This window comes from Haemaphysalis longicornis, unplaced genomic scaffold, assembly GCF_048455015.1.
Source record: "Haemaphysalis longicornis isolate Haplotype H1 unplaced genomic scaffold, Haemaphysalis longicornis Haplotype H1 scaffold_7, whole genome shotgun sequence".
Taxonomy (NCBI): Eukaryota; Metazoa; Arthropoda; class Arachnida; order Ixodida; family Ixodidae; genus Haemaphysalis; species Haemaphysalis longicornis.
Window position 1 is genome coordinate 121,867,190 of NW_027526422.1, and position 17,027 is coordinate 121,884,216.

General features: G+C 47.2%; 1 protein-coding gene across 1 annotated transcript in view; it reads left to right on the top strand.

The window, feature by feature from the left end:
- The window catches only part of LOC144146506 (uncharacterized), a 64,628-nt gene that overhangs the window by 13,764 nt on the left and 33,837 nt on the right, over positions 1-17,027 (top strand). The window contains exon 5 of the mRNA XM_077678451.1: positions 4,601-4,710. Within this exon, the coding sequence (XP_077534577.1) occupies positions 4,601-4,710 (110 nt within the window). The remainder of the gene's footprint in view (positions 1-4,600; positions 4,711-17,027) is intronic.

A 17,027-nucleotide genomic window follows, 5' to 3' on the forward strand; every position in this document is an offset into this window, starting at 1 on the left:
CAACCTTATTGACGTTAGACTGATTTGCAATGCGGTTTTTGCTGTTTCAGACACAGTGTTGTTAGTTTGCCAATTTTCTGAGTTAAAAACAATGTTTTGTTCACGTACACGTTGCACAGGTTACATATCCAAGAGACCCGCTAAATTTTCCTCTGCGTACTTACCAGTATGTCGCCATAACCGACATAAGCAATTTGGCCGGGAAGGGATTTATACAGACATGGCGTTTTTGAAGGCACTTTTTTTGTTAAAAATGCGTGTTATACGTGCGGAAAACAGCTAGAGAATTAGCTACGAGTTCATGGCTTCCATCTTGTAAACAAATGGCGGAATTGTACAACTTACTGCAGAGGTCTCCTTGCAACGGAACTGCTAAAGAACGTTCCCTTGTTTGGTATAGCGAGAGTGCTTCAGAGCGGGCCGGCGCCTCCCCAAAGAACACAAGAATGTTCGAATACGCTGCTAAGCGCAGTGTGACAGATTCCATCATAATAGATTGACAGCAAATTGTCGCTAAAAGTATGTACAGATGTGCATAAATACAGTGGATGCGTGGTCAATTTGACGGTAATTTACATGGGCTACACTAGGGAGCCTTGTGGTGCTTTCTATCGTGTCTGCTTGGTGTTGAAATGAAGTGAAGAGAACGAAGACGACGATAAACCAGACACGCTCTGCGGCTACTTTTCTAACAATCGAGAGCACGATCATCACCATCGTCTTGCGGGGTCACAGTCCCACATGGCCGCTCTGTTCTCCTTCCACCATCGCCCCTTTCGCCGACCGCTGTCCCTGGCAGCTTCCCATTGGCCGGCTCGTGAATGTGGGGTGAGTGACCCCTCAAAACGATGGTGATGATGGTGCTCTAGATTGTTTGAAACGTGCCCGCAGACGGTGTCTGGTTCATCGTCTTCTTCTTTCTCTTCACTTCATTTGCCCCACATGAGCATTTTTCCGCGAACGATGCTTGCACCACTCGCACAGTTCTAAATGGCTTAACAACACTGTCCGCAGTCCACAACAAACCAAGGTATCAGCGTAATTACTACAATGGTCACAGCACGCAAAAGTCGTATACACTGAAAATACAAAATACAAGCCGGCAGGAAGTTTGTACCTTTTCCGGCAATGACTGCAGTGCCATCCCTGCCGTTTGTATATGTGGGCGTGGCACGGCTGTGATTACTTCTACTTTTACAAGCTCCCATCGCGGGAGGGAACTCATAGGAGCTCTCAGAGAAAGATACACAGAAACGTTTTTGCCTACCGGTGGTCTTCTTTTGTAAGCTGTGGGGCCTTAGCTTTGCCCTTGTTGCCGCTCTGCATATCTTTTTCTTTGTTGCTAACTGTCGGCTCCTGGGCCGATTGGACGTGCTACTTCGCTTATGCGGCGGTTGCTGTTTCCCGACCCTTCCGGGGGAATCTAGCTGAAAGTATGGGGTTGTGGAACCTCCTGTCTCCAATCGGGGCACTTTCTTGTGCTGGGCTGCGTTGCTGAGGCAGGATGTCATGCACAGCTGTGTCACGGTCATCACTACCCGCAGGGTTCAACGAACTCGCGAACAATCAAAGGAGTTGCCTCCATCTGCGTTCGTTTTGGGGTTTCTCCCCCGCCCTCTGAATCAAGCTGGACCTGAAGTTTAGCGGGCCGTAACAGCAGCTGCGAAGTTTATTTCTCAATATTTTCCCGCGCTCGCACGTGCTTATCACGCTCTTTCTGTATTGCGGTAATCTCGTTTTTTATCTGGGCTAGCTCTTTCCGCACTTGCTCCTCACGAGTCTTCTGTGGTGCTCTAGGGCTTACTCCTCGCGCCAGTAACTCTGCGCTTCAAGCACCCACTGTTAGCTCGTCGCTGCTTAACCCCAAGCTCAAATAGCTCTGCCACGTCCACGTCGCTTTTTAAGGGTATACACAAACTAGTCTCGTCCTGCCGCGGACGCCAATTGCTGTCAGGTTCGGACAATAAATAATAACAGTTGAACATCGTTATAACGAACACTGATATAGTGAATTGTCGTCTATAATGAACGAAATACAAACTTTGGTTGGTCACGCTCTATTTCAAAGACACTCAATCATTTATAGCGAAACTGAAACCGTTGGTGACGCGCGATATCGGTTGTAACGAAAAATATTCACCAGGAGGCTAATACCTGTGACACACGGCAACGCTAGATCTCTTTTAAACTAAACCCCTTTTGCCACGTCAAAAGACATTTTGTGGAAAGGAGTGGCGCTCCTGACACACAGCAACCCCCGATTTCCTTTATGTAGTTCCCGCAACTGACACACCCTTAAAGTGGCGCTAGCATTTCTGTGGAAAAAGCATGCACAATAACAAAAATAAAGTGCGGCTAATAAGTCTTCTTCATTATTTTAGAGAGGAACCGTTCGTTTTATTGTTGTTTAGAAAAATAAATGGGTAATTTCACATATTTGTATTAAACAGCAACGATGGAGTGCTTTTTTAGCCTATGTTCTGTGCCTAATCTGGCAACAGTGGGCAGATGTTTACAAAAATACATTACGATTTGGCTTGTTTAGTGCAATTTAATTTCATTGCAGTTTAAAAAAATTATGAAAGTATTATGAAATCGCATTTGGTCGCACTAAGTTCTCAGAAGCTTATGATTTGCAAGTGCCTGCCTACGACGCTGCGCCGCTAGCTGCTCCTTTTCGTTCGGTGAAGGAGATAAGCGAACACCCCTTACGGGAAATGCCCGCTGCGGTGAAGGAGATTCTCCTTTGTCGTGTGTCACCGAGGCGAACGCCGTTTCGGTAGCAGTCCTTCTCTGTAAAGGCCTTTTAGGCGCCCGTGTGTCAGGGGTATAAGAAGCTACTCGGAAAAAACCCCTTAGTCCGAAACGGTAGAAGTATAAAGGCGCTTTTGTTCGTGCACACCGGAAAACTTCATCCTGCTCAGTGATGTGAGTAGCCACCTCCGAAGATTACATCCTTCATCATGTACATCAGGACGCAGGCCTGTTTTACAAAGTGAACTTTGTTCTTTTGATGAATTTTTGCGTACTGATGTTCCGGTTCATTGAGCTGGAGATGCAACAAGGAGAAATGTAAGGGTCACCTTGTTTACAGTGGGTTCGAAGCCTTAAAATGCATGTTTGAAGTATTTTTGCGTGAGCCAGATTGTCAATTTGGTATAGCCTATTTTTACCTCCACTGTTACAACGAATATCCGTTATAAAGAACTAATTTGCTGTTCCGATATTACTTCGTTATAACGAGGTTCGACTGTATAACTAACTCTGGAAACATGACTGTCTGTTTATGTTACCCGAAACCCAAACAAATACACACAACAAACAGAGAGAAATTTAGAAATGGTGACAGCATGCTCAGCCACGAATAAATTGTCACAAAGTTCAAATGACGTGAAAAGTCTCAGCATGTGCCTCTCACTTTCACAAGTCCGTCATACCGCTGGTCGAACGCGCACAGTCGTGACGTGATGGCAGCGATCGATCAGGTCACAAGTCGGGGTCCACGCTGGCACGGCGTGCTCCGTGCCCTCGTTCATGTTTAGAACGTCACTCCTTGTCGCCCCGTCTTAGGAGACCGCCCGACCAGACGGCTGCAGATGTTTGAGAAGACGGCCTAGCGGTTTCCGTTGTGAGCGACCACTGAGACGGGCCACGGGTCCAGGCGCCCGACCGGTATACGTCTCGGTCACACTCCCACACGGCCTATCTCTAATCCGCCTACAACGATCGTACCTTTCGCCGACCGCTGTCGCTGGCAGCTCCCAATTGGCCGGGCCGTGAATGTGGGGTGTGTTACCCAGCAAGACGATGGTGATGATGGTGCTCGCGGTTGTTTGAAACGTACCCGCAGAGCGTGTCTGGTTTATCGCCGTCTTCTTTCTCTTCACTTCATGAGAGTGTTTCTCGCGTTTTCGATCCGGTGTTCGCGTTAGTCACTGTAACATGCTGCACGAAGCGGACGTCACGCAATATCCGTGCGTAAAGCTGCTCGTAATTGTTCATCCAGGCGTCCATATTACTGAGTCACGCGCCAGAGCTCGCAACCCTGTCAGGTGAAAAAAAGCAGCGATAAGGTTGTGGTTTCCCCAAGTTACTGTTATTTACATGAACACGGCATGATAACCCCTTCTTGACACCAAAATATTTGCTACAGCATTCCGCCTCTGAAGCGCCCCAAAAAACAAGTTTACTGCAGGCGTGTTGACCTAGATTTCGTTTTTTTAGGCTTTCTTCTCTATTCTGCATCCGCAGTCGATTATGTTCTCAAAAGCGTGCGCCCGTCTGTAGTTATCACTGAAATTCGGGCCTGCTTCCTGCTTTATGTACTGGCAATAAAAAAGCAGCGGCGTGGAAGCTGCCTTTCGGGGCGCGCATTACCGTCATAGTAGGTCGAACTGGATGCCGTCAATGTAAAATTTACATGACTCAGCAGAGACAATTGCATGATTTACTGTAGTCATTCAAATCTCCGTGCTAAGTCACGACAGGAAAGCGGCAGTGGTTTCGTTGGACGGTGCTGTTTCTGGCTTGTAGGTTTTGAAGTGTTCGTTTTGAAGTGGTAGGTTTTAAAGTGGTCATTTCTGCGTGATTTTTCTTACAGTGATGCCGCTGAGCTCGCTCATACTGATCATCTTGGGTCTCGCTGACTTGGTTATCACGTGGATCATGGTATTTTACTGCTGCGTGCGGTCAGCCTTGACCAGAAAAAAGGTAATGTACCTCGCAGCTGCGATCATATTTCACAGACAGTGTGAACGTTCAAGTTCCAGTTACCATCCCTTTTTGAATAAGGATATAATGTAAAACTATATTTCAAGGCGTGATTGGCTTAAGATAGGCTCGTTGAAGAACGAAGGCAGTCTTGAAAGCTTCGAACCCCTGCTGTCTCCGGGCATCAAAATACTGCGCTGTGCACCAAAATGTTTGCCACATCTCCTCACCTCCGTTTTTTAGCACGAAAGTGTTTTATTCCCAGATACCCGAAGATTTCGCTGACGTCATATCCGTCCCCGAAGTGACGCCCGTACAACAAAACAAGCGCCCTGTAAAAAGTGCCCCCTTCACACAAGTCTTCTTGCGGGGAAGCAACCTTTACTAGTAAAGAGTACGTTATACTTAGGGTTGTTCGTTTTCAGGTTTTATATTTTCACACGAAAGCATTTTATGCCGCGATACCCCACGATTTCATTGACGTCATATGCGTCACAGAAATGACGCCAGTGCACCTTTGCCGAAGCGACCCGCCAGCAGGACGACGCTCGCCAAGAACACCCACAACAAAGCCTCCGAACAGCAAATCATGCTCCGCTGCAGATTTCACTGCACATTTCGCTATCGTGTTTAACGGATTCCTGACAGAGGAATCAACCATAGTTTTTTCTTCTAATAAACATTTCTCTTTTTCTGTCCCCGCCAATTTCCCCCACCATTATAATAATCACTGCCGTCGTTGTTTTTGTCGTCATTGTCCTCATTCTGATATTTTGCCCGCAGCCGAACGAAGGTATGGCCCACTGATACGGAGGCTTCGTTGCCCAGTAATGCAACAGCTAGGGTGCCGAGATCTTGTGAGAGTACCGTGCGCAGCACAGATACATAGTATAATTGTGCTTGGCTTAACCTTCCAGTAAGGTTCACTCATGTCGCATTTCGAATCGACTATCAGTTCAAGGTTGCTGTGAGGAAAGTCATTGTTAGATTTATTTCTTCCAAACGCATTTAAATGAAACCGCGTTCCTCCCCATATGATGTTCAATGAAGACCGTGCTTTATTCAAGACGGCACTTTTTTGCATATAGTGCAATGATCTGGCTTGTACAATGTTGTAAACCTTCTTCCTGTACTTCCACATTGTGTTATCTGTCAGGTACTCTTTCTAACACTCTGAAGGCGTTTAGAGTATTTAGTTAACTACTCTAGTGTAGCATAACGTGGCACCCTTTGTTATTTACGTCGGAACAGGCAGTACTCCAGACCTCGAAATATTGTTACGCAGCGGAAGCACATAGAACAGGAGTCATTTTGGTTAGGAACGATGTATTTACAATTCTGGCATGGCACCTCAAGCAATGTTTGTGTGCTACTCACTGCATCGTCATCGTCGGTGAAAGATGCCCCTGGCGCTACGTGCCACTTTTCAGTTCCAAATAGTATTTTTTATTCGTTCGTGCTAGGGCGCCTTCTATAAAAGACTGTTGATTAAGTCATAAGGCTTCTATAAGTTTCAAATCTTTGCACAAATGAGCGTTCTTTCCATTAGTTATTGGGCTGAGCCAATTCGGTGATCTTTCAAGGTGCTTGGCAAGAAGGTAAGACACAATGTTTCCACCAATTAGCGAATGTTTTACACACTAATATACATCTGCCGGCCATTATCTGAAAGAGCCTTCTGAATGAACACTATACAGTAATTATTCAAGGGCTAAATGCTTTCTTAGAGTTCAGTTCTGCACCGAGACCTTCAAGAAGACAAGTGCATAACTTTCTAACTTTATATCTCTGTTTGACTTTCGTCTCGTATGCTGAAGGACTGTCAACTGCTTCCCTATCAGATATAACCTGACATTTTTTCCCATTTGCTGTTTAATACGAAGTCCTAGCTCTTCTTAACCAGTTACAGAACCGCTCTTTCTGGACGCGCTGAAGGCAACCATGGACTTTACAATTTCCAGCTGAAGTAAATGCTTCCGGCATACTTGAATTTCATGCTTCACGAATACTGCAGCGTTCCGATGCCATCAAAGAAACTAAATTTCTAAGAGATATTGTTTCCCTGCCTGAAGGTCTTCCCATTTGGGCCTTAATTCCGCATTCTTGATGTCTGCAATCCTCATATGGAGACATTCTTTGCAGGTGCCTATGAATTTTAGAACTTCGACTCACTCGTCTGTCAATGCTTCCATGATTGAGGCGATTTTCGCTTACTGAATTGAAGATTATGCATAATGTAGATATAAAATGTACAGATGCTGTTGTACTGCACCGATGCCTGCATTACTTTGTAGGTGCCATGAGAGTGATTCACTTCCGAGAAACGTTTCCTTAAAGGGACACTGAAGTGAATCTGTCAAGCTCCCGTTTTTGCTTGCACTGTGTAGACTGGCTCAAAATAGCACACTTTTCATCGTTTACCCGGTTGAAAAATCGGTAATTATTTTACAAAGCGCGAAAGAAGAAAAACTGCAATGCGCGGTTTGCGGCGGCCACACAAACTAAGCTGTGACGTTGAGAGGAGGGGGCGCCGTGATTGGACGATGCCCAAGGTTAGCAATCAAACAAGTTTCGGTTTCGGTTTCGGTCTATAAAACAACATGTTTGACATTCGATGGCGTCGTAGGATGGGCATTCTCAATATTCCAGTTATCGTAGTACCGCGCTTCTGCCATGTTGTCGGCTGTAAAATGCATAAAATAAGCCTCACAGGACGGCTTGGAATAGTAGCATTCACTATCTGAGGCCTACGCAGTGCATGAACGCCCTCCGCGTCCCCGCAGACGCTCAAATGCATGCGCTTTTCCCCCATATTTGGAGCTTGCCTCGCTCATGCCTGTATCGTAAAAAGCGTGTTCGCACCAGGCCAAGGGCCTGTTGATTCTGGGCTGTGCCCACTGCCCGCAAGCAGTCGGTGCTTATGGCAACAGCACGCCAACGAGAACTCGCTAGCGCCCCAGTGCCAGCCTGCGCGAGTTCTGTGGACTAGTTCGTGGAGCAATGAACGTTGCGGCCCAAAAAAAGGTGAACTCAGTATAGAAAACATCGGCGAAAAACGAAAAAGTTAACTCATAAAAAAAAAATCATGTACCCGCGGCGATTCGAACTTGTGACAGGCAAAACACTTAAGGCCTCTAAACGGTACCTCCGTCGAGGGCGTTCCGGTCCGTCCAAAATCATTCCGGCGGCCGGAACGCGCGGCGGAAGGCGAAAGGGGTTTAAACGGTACCTCCGGCACACCGCGCACTCCGGCGCCACGAGAGCCTCTCTATTGGTTTAGGCTACCCACCAAGCGGACCAATGACAACCTGCTACATCCTCAGAGCCAAAACAGCGTCAACAGCGCCTCTTTTTGGACAGCGAGCATTCATCGAAACAGTTTCTTGAGCTAGCCAGGAGGCTATGGCTAGCAACACCGTTGGCTTGTTTCAGAGCCGCCACTGCAATCCGCTAGTCCGCTGGCAACCAGACACTAGGGTCTGATCACTACCGGCAACTAGCGTCTGTGCTTTTTTGCTGGTGGCAGTGATTTTAGTTCGTCACCAGATGAGTACTCCTGTGAAGGAATGTTTAGTAGCATACATTCAAAATGCGCCTCGAGTCAGTTTTCCCCTCATGGCGGCATTTGTTGTAGCCGACACCGTGAGGCAGAAGCGACTAGTGGCTCGTAGACATAAGCCTATGCGGCAGATACTCAGAGGACGACGTAAAAGCAGTGAGTACTTCACGTTGGTCCAAGAAATGAGGGTTGGTGAAGGCCGGGACTTCTTCGAGCACTTCCGGATGTCGGTTGAAAGGTAATTATTTTTTTTATTTGCACTTTCTTTGCATCCGTTTTTGTGACACGTGCGCGCAATGTTTAGCGGGGAAGCCGCGCGTTCTGCTAACCTTTATGAAATTAAAGGGGGTAGGGACAAACAACTGGCTTGACTTCGCGATATTGCATTCAACAAGTCTGCCCGAGTAATGTCTACTTTTGCAACGGGGTCATCATACAGATGGTCGTGTTTCATTTATCCGTCTACTATTTCTGTTCGGGCCATGACCGTGTAAGCATCTTCGTATGTGTAAACGCCGGTACAAGGGGACCTGCATGCATAGTGTGCCATTGCCCCCTAGGACAACAAATGCTTGGTGGGAAACACAAACTCGTCTTCTTTCATAGCAGTGTAAGTCGGGAAAAAGTGGCTGCCCTGTTCTACCCCGTACATTGCTGAACCGACAAACTTCTATCCACGTCCATTGCCGTTCCCGTTTTACACCTGCATTCTGCTGTTGCCACCGTGCAGGTTTGACCGTCTCCTTGCTTTGGTGAGCCCACTGATCCGGCCAAAAAGGGTGACAAGAGTCACTGTGTCAGCCGGAGAGAAGCTCGCCTTAACGTTGAAGTAGGTTTGAGCTGTTAAATTTGAGTATGCAGTTTGCTTTTAAAGTACAGCCGGCTAATTTTGCAGTAATATCACAGGAGAGTTGACCGGCGTCTGGGTCAGTGCTTTATCACAGTGTAAAGCGGCAAACGAGCGAGAGTGCATCGCATGCACAGAGCGGTCCCGCCAGTGCAAACGTTGTCTGCTCGGCTGTTCCCGCAAGCACAACACAGCCCCTTTCCACAAGTTGTCAGCCGCCTATCTTGATTGCCGGAGCGGTGACAGTAGTTTTGTGTGCTCCTTGTTCACAGCAAGGCAGCTGATAACCAGCGGAAAGGGGCTGTGTCGTGCTTGCAGGAATAGCCTAGCAGATGACTTTTGCACTGGCGGGATCGCTCTGTGCATGCGATGTACTCTCGCACGTTTGCCGCTTTCTACCGTAGTAAGGCACTGACCCACACGCTGGTCGACGCTCCCGTGATATTACGGCAAAATTGGCTGGCTGTACATGTTTTGACCGAATTATAGCTAAGAGCAGTGCTTGGGTTTACAAGTCTTGTCTTTTGTCCTCCTGAACTTCACACTATAGTTCATACCACAAGCTAGATGCAGCACTGTGGAGGCTACATTGTTGTCAACCGCCCACCCCCTCAGGGCGCCGGGGCCTTGCTGTGCCAGAAGGGAGAAAGGAATGCCCTTTCAGGACCCCCTTCATGACGAGTCAGGCGCCCTCAGTGGGCGCACTATTGATAACAATGTAGCCTCCACAGTGCTGCAGCTAGCTCATGGTATGAACTGTAGTATAACAGCATGATATGAAATACCAGACGGAAAAAATGTGTACATTTTCGGGTTACTGGAGTGTGTTTCGTGCGGTTGGTACTTAGAAATACGAACTGTGCATGCACAACACACTTCATATGCAGCATCATGTGTTGCAACGTAGAAATCTGGTCTCAGCGCATGCGTTGGTCTTCCACAGACAAGAGTATCACATGCCATTCAATCAGGCTCAGGTTCATTAAAGGAGCCATGAAGACAAAATACGAGTTTGTGTTATTCGAAAGATTTCGTGTTTTGTAGTGCCCCCAGCACTTGTTCGAATGCAAATGCTGCTTTATTCACTGAGAAATTAATCAATTTATGTTAAAATCTTAATTTTCCCGCTAAATCGTGTGTTTTCGTAGCTGCTATGACATCACAGACCGCTCTGCAGCCTAGAGTCCCTTGATTCCCGCGTCCGCTGTACAGAGTAGAGACACGTACACGCTGGGGCCGCCATTCTCGATCGCTCGCTCGCCGGCGAAGCAAGTCGTACCAAAATCGCGCTAGAATTATCGCCGCAACACGATTAACTGCCGAAGTTTGAATCAACTGATCTGTTTCGCGTTGCTGGGTCGCGTGGGAAACGAAACAAACAACGCGCAGAGCACGTTGACCCAATCGCAGCGGCACGAGACCGTTCAAAGGGTGTCTCCACCCTGTACGGCAGAATTGGTATCGCGGTTTGTTTTACGTTACGTTGCGCGTTTGTTTACGTTAATGAACCTAGATGGCGCCACCATACCGTGATGTGTCGTTTTCTGCCTTTTTTTCTGTTCTGGGAGAAAATCTTTTCGTGAAACATACTGCTCGCTCGACAGATATGTTCACGTAAGACACCGTCGCGTCAATCAACCGGCCAGTGTCGTCTGAGACAACCCCAAAGCCTCGCAGTCCTGTGCAGCTAAACAAGAATAGTGCGCGCAGTGCCAACAACAGTAGTACGCAGCGGTACTTCTATGTTTACATGTGCTTTCGTAACTTACACTTACCACCATTCTTACGGCTTTAAAAAGAATGCGCCGTAAATTTAAGGCTAATAGCTTGTTCGGCAGGCTGATACTCTGCCTAATTTTTGTTTGTTTTTGCCGCCCTTCTCCAATCACAGAGCTGTCTCGTGTGACATCATAGGTTCTGTTGCAGGAAATAAGCTAGTGGGTCGCATGGCCATTCCCTTTTTAAATGCAGAGCATTTCTTTAACTCACAATGTCACCCGTTCCCGTTCTTGTAGGCGTCCGCAGCCAGGCCACTACACTATAAAAAAAATAAGTTACCGGCGCCCGGTTTCGATCCCATGACCCTGCGGGCGGAACACAAGGTACATGGTACTCTACCCACTGCGCCACAAAACCGACACAGAATCCAATGCTACGAACGCGCCTTATATCCTTGACTCATTCAAACTACGTCGTCAGCGGCGTGCGTTGGCGACTCAGCGGCGTGGTGTACACGTGATACCACCAACCCCCCAAACACTAAACGTTAACGCATACACCCACCCCCTATGCAACGCATTTACTCGAGTCCCCCTCGCGGGGAGATGGGCGCATACCCACTTAGGGGGATTGGCCAAGAAGAGCTATGGTACAAAAGAAAATGATGGGTAGGAATGTAAAGCGGGCATTGGCGCGGGCTCACTCCAGCTGTGCATTTACAAGTGTCCCTTGCCAGGGGCATGCGACGTTTTTTCCTAATTATGTGGCTTATTTGAGTGAACTTCACGTTAAAAGTTGTGTCAGTATGATTCTAACGAGACAATCTTTTGAATGAACCAAACTTGTGTTTTCTCTTCATGGCTCCTTTAAGGACATGCTGTATATATAAGTTCAACACCATTTCAACACTACTGCACAGATGAGCAATAGGAAGGTTGTCCACTTTCTCTGGGGGCTCAACTAATTTCAGCTCGCAGGTAATGCAACATGTGTAACATTGTGCTTTAGATTATTCATATTTTCTCGTGTAAACCTGCACACGCATTCCGAACAGGATTTTGTTTGCACCTTGGTTTATTCAAGCTATAATGCCATCATATTGTAAATTTCATGTACTTATGCAGAAACCATTAGCAATGGCGTGTGATGTCTAGATATTCCCCATTTCAGGTTCCTGGCCCACGGATCATCAAAGCAGATAATTGCTAAATCGTACCGGGTCTCCTCGACGTCGGCGGGCCGTTACGTTTTGCAGACTTGCAAAGCTTTGCATAAGGTTCTAGAGCCATTGTACTTGCCAGAAATGACTACTGCCCGATGGAGAGAAATAGGGACTGATTTTGAAAACCTCTGGCAATTTCCTAATTGCATTGGGGCAATCGACGGCAAACATGTGCACATAGAGGCCCCAGCAAACTCTGGAGGCCTGTTCCGCACTTACAAAGGCCGGTTTGCGTCACTACTTCTCGCGGTGTGCGATGCCAGATATAGATTTATTCTAGTCGATGTAGGCGAGGCGGGATCCCGAGGAGATGCAGGTTGTTTCAACGAATGCAAATTCGGGATTAAATTTAGAAACGGCCTATTGCACATACCGGGCCCAAAACAGTTACCGGGAAGTCCTTGGGAAGCACCTCATGTTGTGGTCGGCGATGAAGCCTTCCCTCTCCGAGAGAACCTAATGCGCCCATACCCAGGCAAGCAACTGAACGCTGAAAGACGCATCTTTAACTACAGACTTTCTCGAGCCAGGAGAATTATTGAAAACTCCTTTGGCATCCTAGCAAACAGGTGGAGGATTCTACGCCAAGAAATGAAAGGTAAATTAGAGCTACTTGATGAAGTGATATGGTCCACTGTGCTTCTGCACAATTATCTCAGAACTCTTGATATTGAAAATCAGCCCCAGTTCATGTATTGCACTTCAGATGATGTGGACACTTTGCTTGTAGATGGTAGTATTGTGCCAGGTAGATGGAGACGAGAACAAGAAGCTGGTGACAACTTTTTGAGTGTTCCTCGTTTGGCAAGCAATAATTACTCTTCATCTGCAAAGGCAGTGAGGGAAACGTTCACCCGCTACTTCCAAACGAGACACGGCAGGGTAGCATGGCAGGACAGGGTGCTGGCTCCAGACCTCTGATAGTGTGTGTGCCAGTTCCCCGGTGCTGTGATTTTGCCCCAAGCGCCCTGCCCGTTCTTGTGGTCGGCCGTTCTTCCGACACGGCCCCCTTCGGGTCCCTGCCGGGTTTCCGGATGGCCGCACCTGTGCTTGTTGTGCCGTGGATGGGGCGCCGGGCAGCACCGCATAACTCCGTTCTCTCCGGGCAAGTCTGCTGGCTTTAGGAATTCAAGCGACGGCCAGTGTGCAGTGACAGCTCAGCGCTGAGACGCGATAGGTGCTGAACATTTGCACTCTGGGACCCTGCTCCTTGAATGCCTAATGGTGATTTTGCCCCAAGCGCCCTGCCTGGTCTTGTGGTCGGCCGTTCTTCCGACACGGCCCCCTTCGGGTCCCTGCCGGGTTTCCGGCTGGCCGCACCTGTGCTTGTTGTGCCGTGGATGGGGCGCCGGGCAGCGCCACTTGTACATATCAAGCTTGTCGCTTTGTGCTTGATTTTCATTGTGCCGTGGCGAGTGCCGTGAAACTGCGTTGTTTTTGTGTGCGTGTGTGTGCCTTTGTGTCTGCTTGCGTGTTTGTTTGTTTTTCAGGTACAAATGCTGACCTGCAGGTGGTGCTGGTGCCTCAAGATTTATATCCTTGACCAACCTGGCATGTGGGTGGGCAAGGGATGTGATGAAAGAGTGGAATCTTCTTGTGCGTGCAACGGCTGGGAAACCAGACCAATCAGTTGTACTCTCGGCAGAACCTGCCTGCTAGAGAGCGCGGTCCCCAGTTGGCGGATAGGGGTCCTCTGCTGGCTGGCACTCACGTGTACCAGCAGTAGTTGTGGTGCTTGCACCTCGCGGACCAACAGGCATATCTTTTCAGGACATCATCAGGGCTGTACAGTCACCGAGCTTCGTTCGCACTTCCGAGGACCATCATGAAGAACTTCTCCACGCATCTCCTGGACACTGAAGCTGCCGAACTTGTGTAGTTTATACGTTAAATAAATGCATTTGTTGTGTCACCTTCCTTGCCTTTCTGTTGTATGCATGCTGCCAGCAGCCTAACCTGCAATCGGCTGTTTTGGAGTGTCAAAGAACTCTACGGCGCCGACACGTCTGTACGAAAAGTGTGCTCAGCATGTGCGAGGCTTTCAACGTGACTTTCATTGTTTCTGTTAGCGATAGTAGTTTATCACACCACTACCTGTAAGAAATGCAGGTGAAACGCTCGTCGTTCATAGCACCTTAAAAAGGGTCACCAAGATGGTTCGTCGCTCTTGTACGGCAGGACTGCAGGTTAAAAAAAGATTCATTCGGTGGGGTAGTTGTTTGAAATGAAGTCATTTGCAAATTGCCGGTTGCGTTTGAAGCGATTTTTTATTTTTTTAACATTCTAATTTGGCTGTGTGGTTGTTTTTTTTTTTTTTTTTTTTTTTTTTCCTGCCATGAGCCTAGCAAGACATGGATGCCTTGCAGGCAAGCCAGTACGGGGTTGAAACTTTTGCAGTTGTTGTGCGGCGGGAAAGCTGCGCGAGACCCTTGCGGGTTTCATCTTGTGAACCGGTTGTCTTGGTGTATCTCGCAGCAGCATGTACAGTGCAAGTGTTGCACAAATTTCAAAGTGCACGTTATTTGTGCTCCCGTCCACTTCTGAATCTGTCATCTGCAGTCCTCTGATTCAACTTGAAATTTTCTGCTAGTTCCACTTGGGGTGTGATAGACTTGTAACAAGACCACTGGTAACAAAATTGTTTTATAGGTCTAAGTCAGTGTTCTTGTTTTTGTAAGTGTGAGAAGAGGTGATGGTAAAAAAATGGGATCTGGTTCGAACGTTCTTGTTTGGCATTTCTGAAAGCTAACCCAGCTCTTAATTCCTCAATCTCGGTCTCCATCGTTTGCAGGCATTTTGAATGGTGGTAATCGCCATCATTAAGCAGCAAATGGACAAACTTTGCTGGCTTCACAAAAGGAGCAAAACAAAAGACCTGTCAAAACAAGATTCGCTCCTCGCCTCTCACTACCCTGCGAACAGACTTGCCAGGAAAACACAAAACCAAATAAGAAGGCTCCTGCAGCACCTCTTCGCTCCCTTTGCAGACTACGTCAGCCCGGCCAGCATGAAAACTAAAAAGGCAACGCAAGCTGAACAATGTCGTTGAGCTGTTAGGCTGTTTTCGTGAGGTGCCCGAGATTGACGACGTTGCTTATATCCGATACTTATCTACATGTATTCATAATGGAGGACCTCTAGGTTTGAACTGTTATTGGTTCAAAGGTAAACTAACATCCCTGACAGAAGTTTTTGTTCCCTTGAGGCTAGTCACTACTATCAAACATATGCCCAAGTTTAGGAAATAAGTTGACTAAGAAGCAAAAAGGCCTTTTTGATGTAAATACAGAAAGACAATAAAAAGAGAAAAGGACACACACACTTTAATCACACCTTTCCTAATATGTTAACAAGCAACCAGAGACAGTTTTCGAAGATTGCGAATAAAAAACCTGACCTCGAATTAACACTGAAAACACTGGATTTGGCAACCCATAGCGATGACTGCTGCTGTTGACCCCTGCCTTTGCATTGACATTCTTGGGTTACATGTACAACTTGCATTGTTTGACTTCAGTAATGTAAACCAAGGCAAAAAGTATGAAACATGTTTGAAAAAAGTACACATTTTTATTTTCGATCATTCACAAATGTACGAGGGCAATCTCACCGAGACATGAAAATAAATTACTGGTGATCAACAAACCAAACAAGTGCACCCACAACTGCAAAATACCCAAGTTTTCTTCAAATTCCACCTAAGAAACAAGCTCTTTTGCAGCATTGTGGCAGAGACCTTGCTTTCACTAACTGAGAGTGCTAAAGGGTCTTTCCACCTACTCAGACATTACCACCTGCGATACAGCTTCTGCATTACAAAAAGGAAAAAAAAGACCGCCTCAAGGCCCTGACTCCAACCGGCTTTTTATCCAACCCTGCCCTCGCTCCCAAGATCAGCCGAAATTTTCATAAACAAATATTTTGCAAATGCTAGCCTTACCCCCGAGACATACCGTAAATGGTACACACCGTCTCTACCGCCTCGATGCCCCTTCTGCGCCTCCCCCACGCCTGCCAATCTCCAGCACCTAATTTGGCACTGTCCTAAGTTCGGGCGGTACAGAACCTTCAGGCCTCCTCCAAATACAACCTCCGTTTACATCGACCCTCGAACACTGGAACCCTCCATGCTCCAAGAGTGGTCTAGCACGAGCAGTTTAAAGTCGTGAGCCTGCCCTCCTCACCCGACGCGGCCTATCCAACCTTCTCAAGGAGTCCACCTGTTTCGGGTCGCACTGTACGCATTTGAGATGTCCCAAGTTACAAACCCCCCACCTTATACTCCCCCTTCCCCCACTTGACGTAGAGTCTCCCTCCCACAATAAAGGCTACCTCCTCCTCCTTGAAACAAGAAGGCTGTTTCCATTCACGGGCATGCAAAACAAACATTCAAGCTCTGAATTTGAGTTCCTTTGCGTCATGAGCAAATAGGTTTTTCTTGCATGTAGCAGCTATGGCATACAGTTCCAATTGGAAGTTCACACACTTCCTTGTCTGCATGCATGCACGTGTATGAAGCTTTTTTACAGCGCAGCCGTTAACCCTATGTGGTGGGGAGAGCACGATACAGCTCACTCAATAAGTTTGTAGATGAAATACAATCATTTTTCGTGTCATGACAAATAAAAGTAAATGTAAACCTTCTTAATTTCATCCAATGATAATTGTTATCGTGCTTGCTGACACAACAGATTGGTTAAATGACTGAATTGCTATAGCTGATGAATATCTTCAAGCAAAGTGTGCTACATCCCAAACAGTGGTGGCAGTACACTGGAAGGCAGACTCTAGTATCAATTTAGTCTCTTTGTATCCTAGACTACGGCACAGTAGCCCCCTAGTTGGCTACTGCAGGCTGCAAGCTACTCTGTTACGGAATGGAGCTAGGTGGCATTGTAGTATTTCATAGTGATGTTTTTCGTAGAATATCCAGTATAGCTGGTTCATTACAACCAAAGCAGCACAAAAAC